The sequence below is a fragment of the Microtus pennsylvanicus genome, chromosome X (genome assembly GCF_037038515.1).
Source record: "Microtus pennsylvanicus isolate mMicPen1 chromosome X, mMicPen1.hap1, whole genome shotgun sequence".
Taxonomy (NCBI): Eukaryota; Metazoa; Chordata; class Mammalia; order Rodentia; family Cricetidae; genus Microtus; species Microtus pennsylvanicus.
The window spans coordinates 100,916,647-100,932,350 of NC_134601.1; the positions used below are offsets into that span (position 1 = coordinate 100,916,647).

A 15,704-nucleotide genomic window follows, 5' to 3' on the forward strand; every position below is an offset into this window, starting at 1 on the left:
TAGTCATGTGGCGTTGCTTTGTTACTGGAAACCCACGTTTTGACCAGTTTCCTTACAAAGGATGAATGTAGTCCATAAGCTACAATTTATTGTTTAATTTCCTTCAGATCAGTCATATGTATGGGTTCCCATGAATATTCTTAGATAACCTCTGGGTACTTGGGGTCAGATACTCTTTCGGATGTTATTACCGGAAAGGCAGGCAAAACTCTGGGGAAGCTATCCCAGAGGTTTTACGTACTGATGAGGCTAAATTTTGTCTTTGTACTTTTTGTCCCTGGTCATCAAATTCAAATCTATTTACCACTGCCTTTTGTAAAGTCTGGATCTCCTGCCCAGTGTTCTGTTCTAATGCCCTCATTGAGGATTCCAAGGTATGAAGTCCATCCAGTTTAGAGATAATGTCTCATCCTTAGACATAATATTCATAGCATGCATATTAACTTCCTGGAGAGACACTCTATCAGTCAATTTGTTATATCCCTTCGACAGTCTGATTAATAAATTCAACAGTACGAATCCTCTCAAATAATGTTTCAGCACCCACTGTATCCTTCTCCAGAGAGCTGAATTTTTCTTTTAATAAATCACTATCAGTCTGTACCATTTCTGAAAGTACCTCCATTGACTGAGTTTTGTTAGTTAAATTGTTCATATCCTTTTTCAGAGTTCTGACCTCTTTTTCGAGAATCCTGGTATCAGTCTGTAAAGACTGTACCATTTCTAAAAATGCTTCATTCTTAGCCCTATTATCAAACCATAATTTTAAGAAAAAAATATTGAGGACAAGACTAATCCCCAGAATCAAAAATAGTGATGTAGGAGAGAAATCATATAAATCTTGTAAAACCCTCTACATGGTGTAAGTAAAGAGATTACTGAAACCTTGGATGGTTAGGTTGTCTGACATATTTCCCTTTTAAATTATAAATTTATAATTTATATTCAAATTATGGATCTTACCTATGGTTGAGTTTGAGCTGGAGTAGGTGCAATAACCATTACCTGCCAGTAGGTGTCATGAGCCACCTACAAAACAAACCCAGCGTGGCTTAATGGCTCACTTAAAAGAGTCCTGTGGCTGGTCTGAATCTGATTTTGGAGTGAACTTCTGAAAGATATGCTCAGATTAAAAATAGTTATATTATAGAAATCACAGACTGTACTCCATGGTGGGCCCTGATTGGTCAGCAGCCGCACAAGCACAGGAATAACAATATAACAGAGGCACCTGGGAAAGCCTGTGTCCTGTCTGAGTTTCCGTGATGCGCTGTAGTGGGGCACAGGCACCAGGGAGGACGCACACGGACTTGAAGCTGCTCAGAGGTGTGTAATGAGAAAATAGAAAGAATGGTGGCCAATCTGGAGCAGGAAAGGTCATTGTGCGAGAATTCTATATCCAAATGAACTGCTGACTCTGCACACAGGCTGCAGCTGAAGCGGGCTGAGGGAGGACTCGCACCAAGCCAGGGACGCTCTGAGCCCGGCGGTGTGCGGTGTGCAGTCAGAGCCAAGGGTTCTAAAACCAAACGGTTGGGTGCCAGATGAAGGCAGAAGTCACAAAATAATGCCACACCAGTTCAGAATTATGAATAATAAAGGGTTATTTATTTAAGGAAAATTTACAGATCACTGTCCTAGACAACAGCCCTCTGCGTGAACAGGAAGAGAGTGTTAGCATTTGACACTTTTTCCTTTCGGAACTGTAAATCCAACTCAGGATCTTGTGCATAATATGTAAGCACCTTATGTCTAAACTCTTTAAGATTCTCTATATACGAGATAGCATGTACTATATGTCATACAAAGTAGGATCTCCTTATCACGGCTGAGTAATATTCCATTGTGTATGTATCTGTATCATAATATCTCTATATTTGTCCATTATTGGAGAGTTGATCAAAAATCTTTGCTACTGACAACAAGGATGTAGTAAACATACAACTATAGATACTTAGAATTGCTTACTATAAAATTAAAGATTCATCTTCAATATTGTCATTAAAAATTTAGTTCTTTGAGAATGTCATATGATGTGTTTTGATCATATTCATCCCCTCCCTCAGCTCCTACCAGATCCACCCCCTTCCTTACCCACCCTAACTTTGAGTCCTATTTTTGTTTGTTAAATCCACCAAGTCCAAATTGTACCAATGATATTCTCAGTTAAGTAACCTTCAACTGGAGAGTAAGTTCAATCAAGGGGGTACTTTCTCAGAGAAGATGGACTCTCCCTCTCTCTGCATCTGTAAGTTGACAATGCTTCCTCAGCTAGGGGTGGAACTTCACGCTTACCCCCCTCTCCATGCTGGAATTTCGTCTTGCTTACACTTGATCGAATCTTGTGTATGCTGTCACTGTGCGTTCTAACACTGCCTCTTGTAGCCATTCACCACTTACAGTTTCTCCGCAAACCCCCTTCCACAATGATCCCTGAGGCTTTAAAGGAAAGCAGGCAGAACAGACCTTGCATTTCAGGCTGCACGTTCTGTACTCTTATTCTATGCACCTTGGCCAGTTGTGAATCTCTGGTTAATCTGGTGTTAATCACCACCCTCTGCAAATAGAAGTTTCTCTGATGAGGGTTAAGAAATGTGTCAGACCCAATGGTTTAGCTAGTAGTTGTTATATGTCAGTTCAATACTATGTTCATTTATCACACTAGTATTTCTACATAAGCATGTGTGTGTGTTTTTGTGTGTGTATGTGTGTGTGTTTGTGTGTGTGTGTGTCTGTACTACTAGTAAAGGAGAGACCAGAAGGAGTAAGGGGTGTGTAGAAAGAGTTGGAGGGAAGGGATATGGGAGGGTTTGAGAGAGGAAAGAAAATGATGTAATTATATTTTAATAAAAAATGGTCCACCATGGCAAATTCCCTCCCTCCCCCTTCCATTGAGTTTCCTTAAAGAGCTATTTTGATTTGGCAGATATTGGTCATTATATGATCAGCTTCTGGTGTCTTATTTTGTACATAATTGACACTGAGTTTCTGAAAGCTTACTGATTATTGACATGCACTATCATCTGCACAAAGAACAAATCATTATTTATTCTAGTGTTTGTAACAAGGCTTTTTTTTTCTGTCCTAGAAAATCCAAGCCTTCAGCTCATTTTCTGAGTAGATGGACATTTCCTTTTCAGCACTAGATGGCGCCCTACGACCAAGTTCCCCTCCTATCAGCTGTCTTTGTGTTACTGTTGCAGCACTAGAGGAAGCAGCAAGTCGAGGATTAATTCCAAATCTGCAGTCGGAAGGGCTAGAAGGAGTACCTAACGTGGCTAGTCCGTCTCTGTCGGCCTACACCTCAGTCCAGGACAGGCCCAGATTCCCCATCTGTAGCCCTTGGCCTATGCTCAGGCCGCATCCTGCTGGTAACAATCCCAGGCTTCTACATAGTGCATTACCACCCTTGTCATCTGTGGCACTCCAAACGATTGTCCAAGTAATTGCTCTGGCAGGGATGCCTGCTAAAACAAGAGACCATTCTGCTACAATTACATATTTCTGCCTGGTCCACATACAGGTCACATGAACCTATGTTTGGGCTTAGCCTGTTGCTGGGACTCACTGCAGAAGACCTGTCTCTCGGCTCTAAGGCAAATTCCTGAGGTCACTGTTCTGCCTTATTTGGTAGAAGATTCTTATTCCCTGTTCTACTGCCTGATCTTGAGGAGAGGGTGGATGGTAAAAGGCCCTTGACTATGTAAGGACAATCCAGAGGATCCCAGAACCCAGTGGATGGTTTTGGATGCAGTTTCACACAGAAGGTCTGGTAATGGTTTTCCTGCCTGAGGGATGGACTTAATCCATGCTCCTCCTCCAAACAGGAGACATCTCTCAGTACATGACACAGCTTGGAGTTGGGCAAAGAGTACCGGGGATGTCTTCGCTTTCTGCCTCCTTCACTAGGCTTTTCTTTTCTTTCTTTTTTTCTTTTCTTTTCTTTTCTTTTTTTGGATTTTCGAGACAGGGTTTCTCGGTAGCTTTTTGGTTCCTGTCCTGGAACTAGCTCTTGTAGTCCAGGCTGGCCTCGAACTCCCAGAGATCCGCCTGCCTCTGCCTCCCGAGTGCTGGGATTAAAGGCGTGCACCACCACCGCCGGGCTTCACTAGGCTTTTCTTATTATAATATAAGAGAGTGGGTACTACACATTTTCTTAGCTCTGGGGATGATAGCTTGGTACTTTCAGCTGTGGACATGGGTTTTTGTATGGGAAACCAGTTGCTGGAGCAGCTTACTCTGTCTTCTGGCACCTGCTCCAAGTTAGTTTTACTCCTTTTCCAATATAGGTACATTTTATTTCACAACTGGTTTAGCTGGCACTTCCGGTGCCATGTCGAATGGCAGTGGTGAAGGCAACCATCTTGTTTTAGTGATGTTACGGAGTGCGGACAAAAGGAAAGCCCTGCACATTGTTGGTAGGAATGTAAGTAGAGTCATGGCAGATTAAAAATGTAACTACCATACCATCCTGCCATCTCACTACTAGGTATATATCCAAAGAAAATAGTTGGGAGAGTGAGGCAGAAGGATTGTGAGTCTGAAACCAGTGTGGCTACCTAGTAAGCCCCAAGCCAGCCCAGACACTTGGTTTACTCATGTGGCACTCCCCAGCCTGTGAAGATTCTTGACTCTGGACACATTATACAGTGTTTGCTCACCATACAGTAGAGCTGTATTACTATCTCATAATTTGCAGTGATATCTTCTGCTGGGTAAGTGTCTCTCAGAAGAGACACCACCTAGAGTTCTGAATTAGTTATTTGTGCCACATGTGGAGAGTTTCTTTTGTATATAGAAATAATGCAGTTGAACTCTCTGAGCTAACTCTGTGACATGGTGCTCTTGTTACGCCGTTTTCTGACAGTAGAAAATTCTCTTTGTTGTTTGTGATGATGTCTTTGTTATAAAATCTTCTTTGTAGAGTTGCCTGAATGAAATATTTTTTTTCTTTTACTCTGTGTTTGAATCAAGCATTCTTAAGAGCTCTGTAGGTTTGGGGGGGGTAGTTTTATTTACTTTTAGTAGCTTTTACATTTGATGCCTTACAATAAAAAAGTGGGGCCCATATAATTCTGTTTCAGAAACTGAGTTGTTCTTTATTGCTTTGGGTAATCAATGGAAATTTTAAAAATAATTGCTCCCTGAAAGCATACATACAAGCAACATTACACAGACTGAGTATGTATATACACATGTACACACTCACACAAATAGACATATGTATGTAACAAGAAGCAATGAGAAAAAGGCCATGAGTTTGAGAGAACAAGGAGGATAACACAGGAGAATTTCAATACAGGAAATAGAAGCGGGAAATGATGAAATTATAATCAGAAGAAAAACTTAAAGTAGTTATGAAATACAAAGCATGATGATTAACCAAAAATGTTCGTGATATTCACAATTTAGCCTATTTTTAATGTCAAAATCTGAGGGGTGGGCTTGAGTATTTTACAAATTAGGAAGAGTTCTGGTGTCGCTTTCGTTACCTAGGTTTGTGGAAAATGTTTATCCAGCCTTCATGCCCCCAGTTTTCTTAGATAGTCATGCATCTCTTACAGAAGGGGATATAGTCTAAGAAATGTTTTGAAAATTTCATTATTGTAAGTGGAATAGAGAATACAAGCCCAAAGTCTGAGGCAATCAAGAAATGCATTAAATATTATGAATGAAGACACGGAGGGAATAATACAGAATGCTACTTTCAACACATTTTTGTAAGTTGGAGAACTTGCAAAAATAATGATTCAAAGTATAGCTTAGTAAATAGTCGATCAGTATCACAGGGCTTTATTAAGTCTGAACTGTAAGTAACTCCATGCATTAAACATTTTATAGGAGCAGTCCCACAGATTTTTTTTTACATTTACTGTCACCACAAACATGTGAAAAATGTATTGTGCTATGATAATGCCTATCGCATCATAAAACAATAGCATTTTTTCAGCTATTCCATTATTTTATTAGACCACTGTCGTATATGCATTCTTTCATTGACTGAGTCCTTATTTGAGGATGGGTGTATATTTGAGTTTCTCTATTGTATGTTGCTTTGTTCCCTCTGGTACTCCTTATTAATTTCCTGTAATAGAATTGCCTACATGTCATGTGTGTAGGCCCATGCTTCTGTGTGTGTTTATGTGTGTGTGTTTATGTTGCACATGGATACCCATGGAGGACAGAGGTTGAAGTCAGGATACCTTCCTAATTGCTTTCCAGCTTAGTTTTTGAGGCAATGTCTCTCATAGTGCCTGGTTAGTCTGTTTGGCTAGTAAGTCTCCTGGTATTTGCCTGTTTCTGTCTGCTAGAGATGGGGTTACAGTTGCGTACTGCCATACAAGGCTTCTTACATAGTAGCTGGGCATCCAAACTATGGCCCCACTTTACCCACTGAGCAATCTCCCCCATCCTACAAGTTTTTTTTGTATGTTGGCTCTTCATCTCTTTATCCATTCCCTCTGGTTTCTTCCTTGGTTCGCTTCTTTTGTACTTGCATTGTAAAAGTTAGAAAAAAAAATCACTTTTATTTTGATTTGAATGTAGCCTTTCCTGATCTGGCTTTTCCTTTTTTGAGAAATACAATACTGATTCAAGTTGTTTGGAATTATGATCTTTATAGAAAGTTTTATTCTATAAACTTTTTGTTTTCCCCCGCCCCACCCCCATTTGCTAACTTCACCAGTCTCTCCAAATGCTAAGAGTGCAGTTCAGTGCAAGAGTGCTTACCTAGCATGAAAGAAGAGCTGGGGTCCACACCCGGGACTGCACGAGTGCTTACCTAGCATGAAAGAAGAGCTGGGGTCCACACCCGGGACTGCACGAGTGCTTACCTAGCATGAAAGAAGAGCTGGGGTCCACACCCGGGACTGCACGAGTGCTTACCTAGCATGAAAGAAGAGCTGGGGTCCCCCCCGGGACTGCACGAGTGGAGTGAGCTGAGCAGCTGTAGTGTCAGCATCGGGGAGTCTAAAGGAAGAGGCCGAAGTGTTCAAGACCATCTTCGGTTCCATAGTAAGTTTGAGGACAGTGTGGTCTGCACGAGACGGTCTCATCGAAGAAAAGAATATTACAAATGCCACGTGGCTCACAGTGGTTGGAACCTTTACATTCTAACAAAACTGAAAATAGTGTTACCCTTTTTCGATAGTTCTGTTTTTTGATTGCAAATTATTTGGTATCAAATATTAGAAAGCTTGGGAAATTCACTGTTTTGCTAAGCACCAAGTGGTTCTTTTTTTTCCCCGTCTCTCAATAAGCCACAAAGATAGGGAGCGTTTTTACAATTTATTAGTTAAAACAACCCTCCCTGGAATACTCAGCCAGCCACGCGTGTTTTCGACGTTTATGGTGGCAGTTTACAATTACCTGGTGCCTTATGGCCCTCAGCGAGTTGAGAACCAAGTCCCCCCCCCCCCTTCTTTTGTGAGCGCTGGTGCCAGAGGAGCCAGAAAACAAACGCTGCAATCTACTTCTTGTCCAATTTCATTGGCTCACTGCTCAGCGTTGGCTTGTTCATGAGCCCTATCTGACACAGGCAGCTAACGTCCTCAATATAGCCCCATCTGCCTCCTGCCATTTCTCATCCCCTGAAGGTACTCTTCCCTATTTCCAACCATAAAAATGTTTTTATTCTAATAGGGAGTTTGGGGAGAAAAATTGAAATCATGATCTTGAAATCCATCTTTTTTGCCGTGGATGCTCCTTTGATTTGCTGTCAGATAGAGTATAAAGCAGTGTGCTGTTTGCTCCTCTTCCCCAATATCTTGAGCATTTATTTCCTGAATCATCCACAATCCCATCAGACTACAATACTACTACTACTGATTTTTAAAAAACAAGCTGGGGGACGGCACTTAGAAATGGCTATAAATGTTAGGATGTTAGGAAGGCTTTTTTTTTTTCAGAGACAGGTTCTTGGTATGCATAGGCTGACCTTGAAATCTTGGTTCTGCCTCAGCCTCCTGAGCATGATCTTCCATTATATATATATATATATATATATATATATATATATATATATATATATATATATATATATGTAAATATATATAATTAATATGATAGAGACATGTATTAATCACACCATGCCTGCATACCAATATGGACAGCCATTTGAGTTGTGCTTTGTTGCAAGGTTTCTTGGTGTGTCGACAAGCCTGGTCACAAACTTAAGATCCTTTCCTGAGTGCTGAGATAACAAGTTGAGATACCATGGCCAACCATCAGCTCTTAAAATATTTTCATTAAATTTTTTGAGAGTTTCATAAATATATTTTAGGTTTTTTGGTTTTCTTTTACATACTGCTGTTTTTATTAGAAAACTGAGACAAGGGAATGGAAAGTTTCTGATAGTCACATAATTGAATCCTACATGGCAATTTGAAAAACTAGAGTAAGTATATCTGTATGTATAAACTTCCTGATTAAAATGTTGATGGGAAAAATGAGTTGCATAAACATCATGAAGAATATCATTCACATGTTAAAATATAGAAAACTATGCAATATCATTTATTAATTCTATAAAGTTTTTAGAAAGGAAATCCATCCAGGTCGTTCTGAACCATATCCAGTGTAAAAGACAAACCCAGGAAGCTTAGGAAGCCTAAGCTCAGGTTCTTCACCTACCCAATGTCTTTCAAATCCCTGTACTTGAAACTTAATTTTTAAATGTCATATTCTTTTTTATTAAGTGACAGTCTCACCATCTGTGTTGGCTCCAGACCCACCGGTAGTTGAGTAGTGGGTGGGGAGGAAGAGGAGCGGATTGACAAAAGAGATGGGAGGGAAGAGAGGAGAGGTGGAGATGGGAAGACAGGGAGAGGAGGGAGCACAAGAGCAACCAGGAGGGAGACAAGAACAAAGCATACATTCCATTAGTTCTTAGATTTTATGCAGGTACTCAACATCATGTGTGTTGGTGCTGAGGGGGAAGGATAGTGAAGCTGCTTTTCAGTATTGTCATCATATACACGCTTCACATTTGCCTGTATTCCTGTGGTTTCACATCCATCTCCCCACCTCTTTCCCAGCTTCATGCCGCGCTTTCTCTCTCTCTCCACACACACTCACACACACACACTCACACCATTTATGTGGTCCATATACACACGGTTGGAGGATGGTTAACTTATAGAGACCATATACTTAAAAGAAAATTTACTCTCACTCCCCCTACCATTGAGCCCCAATAACTGGTCAGCTAAGGGTGGGAGCTTATGAGTCCCTCCCCACTCCGCACTGGGATGCTGACCGCACTGATCTTGTACAGGCAGCTGCAGTTGCTGGGTTCAGGGCGGCAGTCCTGTCACATTCAGAAGACACTTTCTCCCTGCCAAGGGGATAACATTACCTGAAAACTGCCTAGAAACCAGAGAGAAATGCACAGCAAAGTTAAAAGAATATACTAACTTACAGAAGGTGGCAAGTAGCGCACTCCGTTCCCAAATCACAAGTCAGGTCTACAAATTAGGCTTCATCACACCTGTTGAAATACGTATTTGCCAAGTTTACCTACCAATGTTCAGAAGGCAGGACAAGAGACACAGTGAGATTCTGAGACTCTGAAACATGCAGAACTTTTATTCACAGGTTGGGTGTGTAGCTCAGCAAGGGAATGCCTCTTTAGCATGTTCAAGATTTGGGGTTTTAAACTCACAGTGATCATCCTGCTTCAGTCTCCCTAAATGAGGCATGATTCTCCATAACCAGTTTATTAGATATACTATCTTTGAAATATTCACCGCAAAACATTACCTGGACAATGCCACATGAACAGGGGAGTCTAGTGGAGTTTTTGTAGAGGGGAACTGCTGTTGGGAAACAAACTCTGTATAGCCCCAACACAAAAACTGACCCTACCCCCGACTATCTATCCCATAGCCTTCTGTATGGAAATTAAGCTGGTCAGAATCTTTTTCTTTTTGGTGATGTGGTGATGATGGTATGTGTGTCCAACTATTGAGCTACATACATCCCTAGGTCCTGGGCAGTAGTTGAAGACAAATCACAATATGGGTAACACACTTCTCACAAATGTTAACATGAATGAGCACCACAGAAAATTATCAGTGCAGTTAACAAATACTTGAAATAACTCTTTCAGAATAAATCATTTAAAAGACAGCCTAAAATGTTGAAGATGGAAGAAAGTATTAACACACTTCCCTGGGGGTGCGTTTCACTATTCTAGCCCAAGCTGCCTTGAATTCACAATCCTCTTGCCTTAGCCTTTTTAGGGATGGCATACCATGTTCTCCCTATACATAACCTGTAGGATTTCGTATAGCCTAACTAAATGGGAGTGTCCTTAGGAACACATTCTTAATAAATGGCTTCCAACAGGAGAGCAAGAACATGCAAATTCATTTATGTGTGTAAAAAGATATGAGCTATGTATTTCAAGTGTTCTGTTTATATTTTAATTTAGGAAAGCTTACTTTTAAGTCTGCTGCCTATTAGGGGAACTCAACATAGAATATTCAGTATTTAAGATGCCGCGAGCACAATATGCTTAACTTAAGTGTATTTACAAATACTGATACTGAAAATTTTCAAAATAATCCAAGAGTAATGACAAAGATGAATACTGCTTATATATAATTTTGGCAGGTGACCAATGAGTACGTGGGGTATCAGAGAACTGTTTATGTTTACAAATTTCTTACAACAGACATGCAGAAATTCCTAAAGGAAAGGTTATAATCCAGCTGTGGCAATTTCTCTGTAGGTGGAAAAATTCAGCAGAATTCAGGCAAATGTGTTAGGGCCTCGTGATTCTTTGACCTTTAAAAAACTAGTTATAAATGATACTTTAAAAAAGCAAACTACTCATTCTTCTGTAAATAATGTTGAATGGAATGAAGCATTTGAGTTTCTAACATTTCCCAAACTTTCTATAAAACCTATTTATCCGTGCTTTGACCAAATATTCAAGTCAGAGTTAATGGGTTCCTAATGATACTCACCACAAGCCTAATGTGACTACATGCCCTAAAATATGGGAAATGTGCCAATTAGCTCTGCAATGCAGAAACACGAGTGTTTAGAATCATAACTAGTTCACAGAAAAGATGCAGAATGTAGAGCTTGTTTTTAGTTTATTAGTTTATTTTGCAGGAATCTTTGACTTTCTGAAGATGTACTGCTTGGAGGTACGATGCATGCATAGCCTTTTAATATGTCTTTGTACAAATTTTTCTCAAAATAATGTCCTTCACAGCATACTCAGAAATCTAAGAGACATGGTATGTACAAGATTTAATTAACTTCTTGCTGCTTTAATGAAGAAAATGATCAATTCTTTTACAGTAGGGAAAGAAACATGGACAATGAATGTTGTTATACATAAGAACTCAGAACTATTATTCAGTCTCAAAGCAAACTGTTCATGGCTTTACAAACTAAAATTGACTCATTCTGTTATCTCTGAATGCTCAAGCCATGCACAATTCTACTTGAATTAAATATTTGGGGATGCAAATAATACAGAAACAAATCTGGTGAATGTAAAACATCATCAGAATTAACTTTCACAAGAGGGAAATACTGTTAATTCTTCCAAAAAAGATACAGTAGTGGTGCAACACAGACAGTGCTCGGTTCTGAGTTTTAAAGAAACATTTCAATTGTCACTTCCTTTTCTCTAGATACACAGACACACACTGCAACATGGATTCATTCAAGGTCTAACAATGGTACAATAGTAAAAGAATTCAATTTGTAATCTTAAAGGGACATCTTCACATTTCAGGATACATCACTGATATTTCTAAAAGACAGTTCTTCTATGCCTCATATTCTTTCTCTTCATACTGTCAGAAATACATAAACATTACTTTTTTTAAAAGACTATATAAAATTGAGTTGTCACAGAGAGTTGGATATAAATCCTTAGATAAGTGTGACAAACCAATGACAAAATTTAAGGAAACATTGATTTCTTTTATAATTAGAAAGTACTAAAATTGAGACCAGCTCCTTAAAAATTAAACTGCATATCACACTTCCCATTTCTTCCTGGGGAATAAACAAGTTAGCAACACTTTCTTCCACCATTATTAATCTGCTCTAAAACTACATATTTATACAACACATTTCTTTTGTTTCTTTAATATCCCTTGCCTCTGCTTTCTTCCAAACTAGATCAGTATCAATCCAAAACATTTCACAATGCTTAGAGGTTTCTGGCTCTTCTATTTTCACTTTAAACCTGAAGAACTCCAAAATTTAAGGGGGCAATATTCTTTTAACACAATGGCAAACGTACTTTCTAAAAACCCAGTTTACAAAACCAGTGAAATAATGTAAAATGTAGAGTCAGGGTTGTGTTACTAGATACATTAAACTAGTATTTTACGAAAGCGAGCCTCGTACAAGAAACAGGAGTGCAACAACTGATCCAAAGGGCATGGACACTTCAGCAGCCAGGTACCACCCCAAGTTCTACCTTACCACTATATTCCACCCACTTACGCATACCAATCTGACCAGGAGAACATTCTGGAAAAAAAAAGCACCTGGAAGGTTTAATGAATTCTTAATCAATCTGGTCATAGGTAAGGAGCAGTCCATACATACATGGAACACAGTTAAATGTTTCAAAATAACCAGTGTCGTTATTTTGTTCAGTTTTAGGTACTGAATGCAGTCTATGTGGACATATGAATCTTGCGAACAACTAAAACATGTACAAAACTTCCTTAAAGTCCTTCTGACGTCTCATACCCACCTTCTACACCAAGCAAATCAAATGCTGACTCATTTTTTTTTCTATCAGGTGAAAGAAATGATTGACTAGATATATCATCAAAAGACTGAAACCATGCATCTACTACTGTATGTTAACAGCTTAATGGCCTTGGTGTATTTTCATGCAATAGTTTAAATATCATCTACATGGTTTTAATAAAGCATCAGACTTTTCACACATGCTACTTTCATTTTCAACTAACAAGTGCCACACTAACTGTTGGTATTTCAGCATCTCACTATGAATACTTGTACATCTTTTAGGAAGAAGACCAAGTAGTATATATGTTCCCCTTAACTTGTGTGGTAACAGCAAGTGGAGTTGTCCATCACTAAGGGAGACAAGAAACCATACAACGGCAAGGGTACCTTAAAGAACAGTAGGACTGCTAGACGGGTATTGGGGATTGACAAGAGACCCATGTTACAAGCCCTTTCACCCTTTCCTAGTCCATGATTTTGAGCCTGTCTGCTTTTCCACCATTATTATTTTCACAGTTTGCCACAGTTGCATGAGAGATATTTACTAGTAATTATATAATCATGCTCTTTGTGAGACAAATGGATGTATTTTGGGGCATTCTCCACATATAAAGGCTATATGCAGTGTGTAAAATTATGGTTCTAATAGAAAACTACAATGAGTTATGCCTTTGGTTTCATTACGCTGTTGAGTGCAGCTTATTTTTCCAGGTCTGCCAGAGACTAATGCTAAATTAGTGACAGTACAAAGTGACTGTGTATACAGGAGGGGGTGGCGGACCTGGTATTTCCTCAGGTAAAATTCTTCAGGACGGAGAACTACCAACTTTATTGCTGTCTATGTTCACCAAAATGGGGAGATTCTAAAATTCAATTCTGAGCCAAGAAGGAAATTTAAGGCAGAGAACTTATTTAAATATAATATTATTTTCTCATGATACATCACGGCAAGTGGCCTTACTTAGTATCTTCTTCAGTGTATCCACATCTGCATTCTGTCTCCTAAGTAGTGCTTTAGTATTCCACGAACTATCAGAATTCAGTATGATCTAGCTGTTCAGCTTTTAAAAAAAATGGTCAAAGCCCCCTGTATATAGCATTCTTTGATAGTATCTTTTCTTTTTCTTTTCAAACCTAGAGCACCTTGTGTTTGCTAGGCTAGTGCACATCCACTTAGCTGCAGCCCCAGCCCAATCATATTTTGTGAGTAGCCTTCCCTTATGACACAAATAATGCAACTTTTATAATGTTGTCCAACTTCAATTTTTCTCTCACTGGCTGGTTAACACATGTGCAAATAAATAGCTCATAGTGATTTTTCAGCTAAATTAGACTAAGGTACAAAGTATGTTTGCGCTGTAAACATCATGTATTCATCACAAACTAGAAGTGGGGGACCCTATATACTGCAAGCATTTAGGAACCACAGCTGAGCTCAGGATTTCCAAATGGTTTTGGAATGGACTTGCATTTGGCATACATTCACCGTGCTACTGGCAAAGCATGGTTTTTTGAGAATATCATTTTCTAAAACCATACTTCATTACTTTTAAAACCAATAACCTAAGAAAAGTATACAGTAACTCACGTGGCACAAGTATGTCTTAGTTACCAGTGTCGATGCAGCTTGATGACCCATTGTTCAAGCAAATGAGATTTTACTACCTCTGATTGTACGTCCTCACAAAGGGCACGATATGTCTAATTCCTGACTACTACAAATCACATTTTGAAGTATCCTGTTTGTGTATGAATGTGTGTTTGAAATTACCCCTGAAAAAAGCAGCAATTACAAATAAAGTCATTATTTTGCAAAAAGAAAATAAAGCATATCCCGGGTGCTTTTTCCTGTCCATCTCTTCACAGGAAGCAGCAGGAAGAGGCACAGGGAGCCTTGGTTTCCAGAGAGCTGTGACCAAGTAAGTCTGCTCTGGAATTCACAGTTTGTCTGCATAAACTGTAACATGTCCTACCATAATTCAAAGTTCACCTTTAGAAAGAAAGAGCCATTCAGCAGGAACTTTAACAATTGCAATTCCACAGAAGCCCTTAATTTCTCTGTGTACATTCTTTCAGGACTGAATCCTTTCCCAGTTTCAAGTATCTCCTTCTACCTCTCACTCTCTGAGGAGTTAAGAAAGGAAAAAAGAAAGACCTCCCCAGTTTTCCTTTTTGTGAGCCCAGTAGCTACAGTGTCATTGCTCCTCCTCCCCTGTGCAACCAAGAAATGAAAAGGCTGGGCAGATGAACACCATCCCGAGGCTTCTCTTCCAGTGAAGTGCTCCAAGTTTCAGTTCTTCTCAACTCAAGTGTACCGCGGCATCTCACACTGCTCACAGCGATTCAGGGCCGGGTGGTTGAGAAAGGTACAGCTGTCACAATTCCATGGAGCCCCTTCATAATCCTCATCTCGGGGTTGCGTCCGAGGACTCTGTTTGCAGCCACTTATATGTTCTGAGGAAAGGGGATCCAAGAGAAATGGAGCTAGATCAAATTGTTTGCGCAAGCATTACCCAAACTGACCAAAACTGAAATGACAAACTACCACAGAAACAAAGGGAAGAACTTTCTACCTTACCCAATGTATACGCTAATTAGTAACCATAATACTGGAAAACTGTAACTGCACAGAAGCTGGATGATACAGGTTCCACTTTGTTCTAAACACACTCATTTTGTGATCTAAGACAAGGATATGGAGAAGCCCAGAATAGACACCCTTTCTAGTTTGTTACCCATTAATTAAGCTATGTTCCAACTGAACGAAAACACCATGAGAACCATTTGACAGCATATTCAGTAAATTTTGTATTCTCTGCGACTTTCCTGTCTGCAAGTACTGCCATAGAATAGTAAATGGCTGACAAAATAGATACTTTATCCCATGAGACACTTGGTTCCAGGAATGTACATGTGTTTTATACCAAATGCTTCATCACTAGCTAATAAAATTCCTAACACAGTTGTTC

At 39.5% G+C, this 15,704-nt stretch overlaps 1 protein-coding gene across 5 annotated transcripts in view; it reads right to left on the reverse strand.

The window, feature by feature from the left end:
• Positions 1 to 10,971: 10,971 nt before the first annotated feature.
• Tab3 (TGF-beta activated kinase 1 (MAP3K7) binding protein 3) overlaps positions 10,972 to 15,704 on the reverse strand; it is a 62,287-nt gene continuing 57,554 nt past the window's right edge. For all 5 annotated transcript variants that reach the window (XM_075957288.1, XM_075957289.1, XM_075957287.1 and 2 more), the window contains one exon: positions 10,972 to 15,189. In XM_075957288.1, coding sequence (XP_075813403.1) covers positions 15,041 to 15,189 — 149 coding nt within the window. In that variant the 3' untranslated portion in view covers positions 10,972 to 15,040. The remainder of the gene's footprint in view (positions 15,190 to 15,704) is intronic.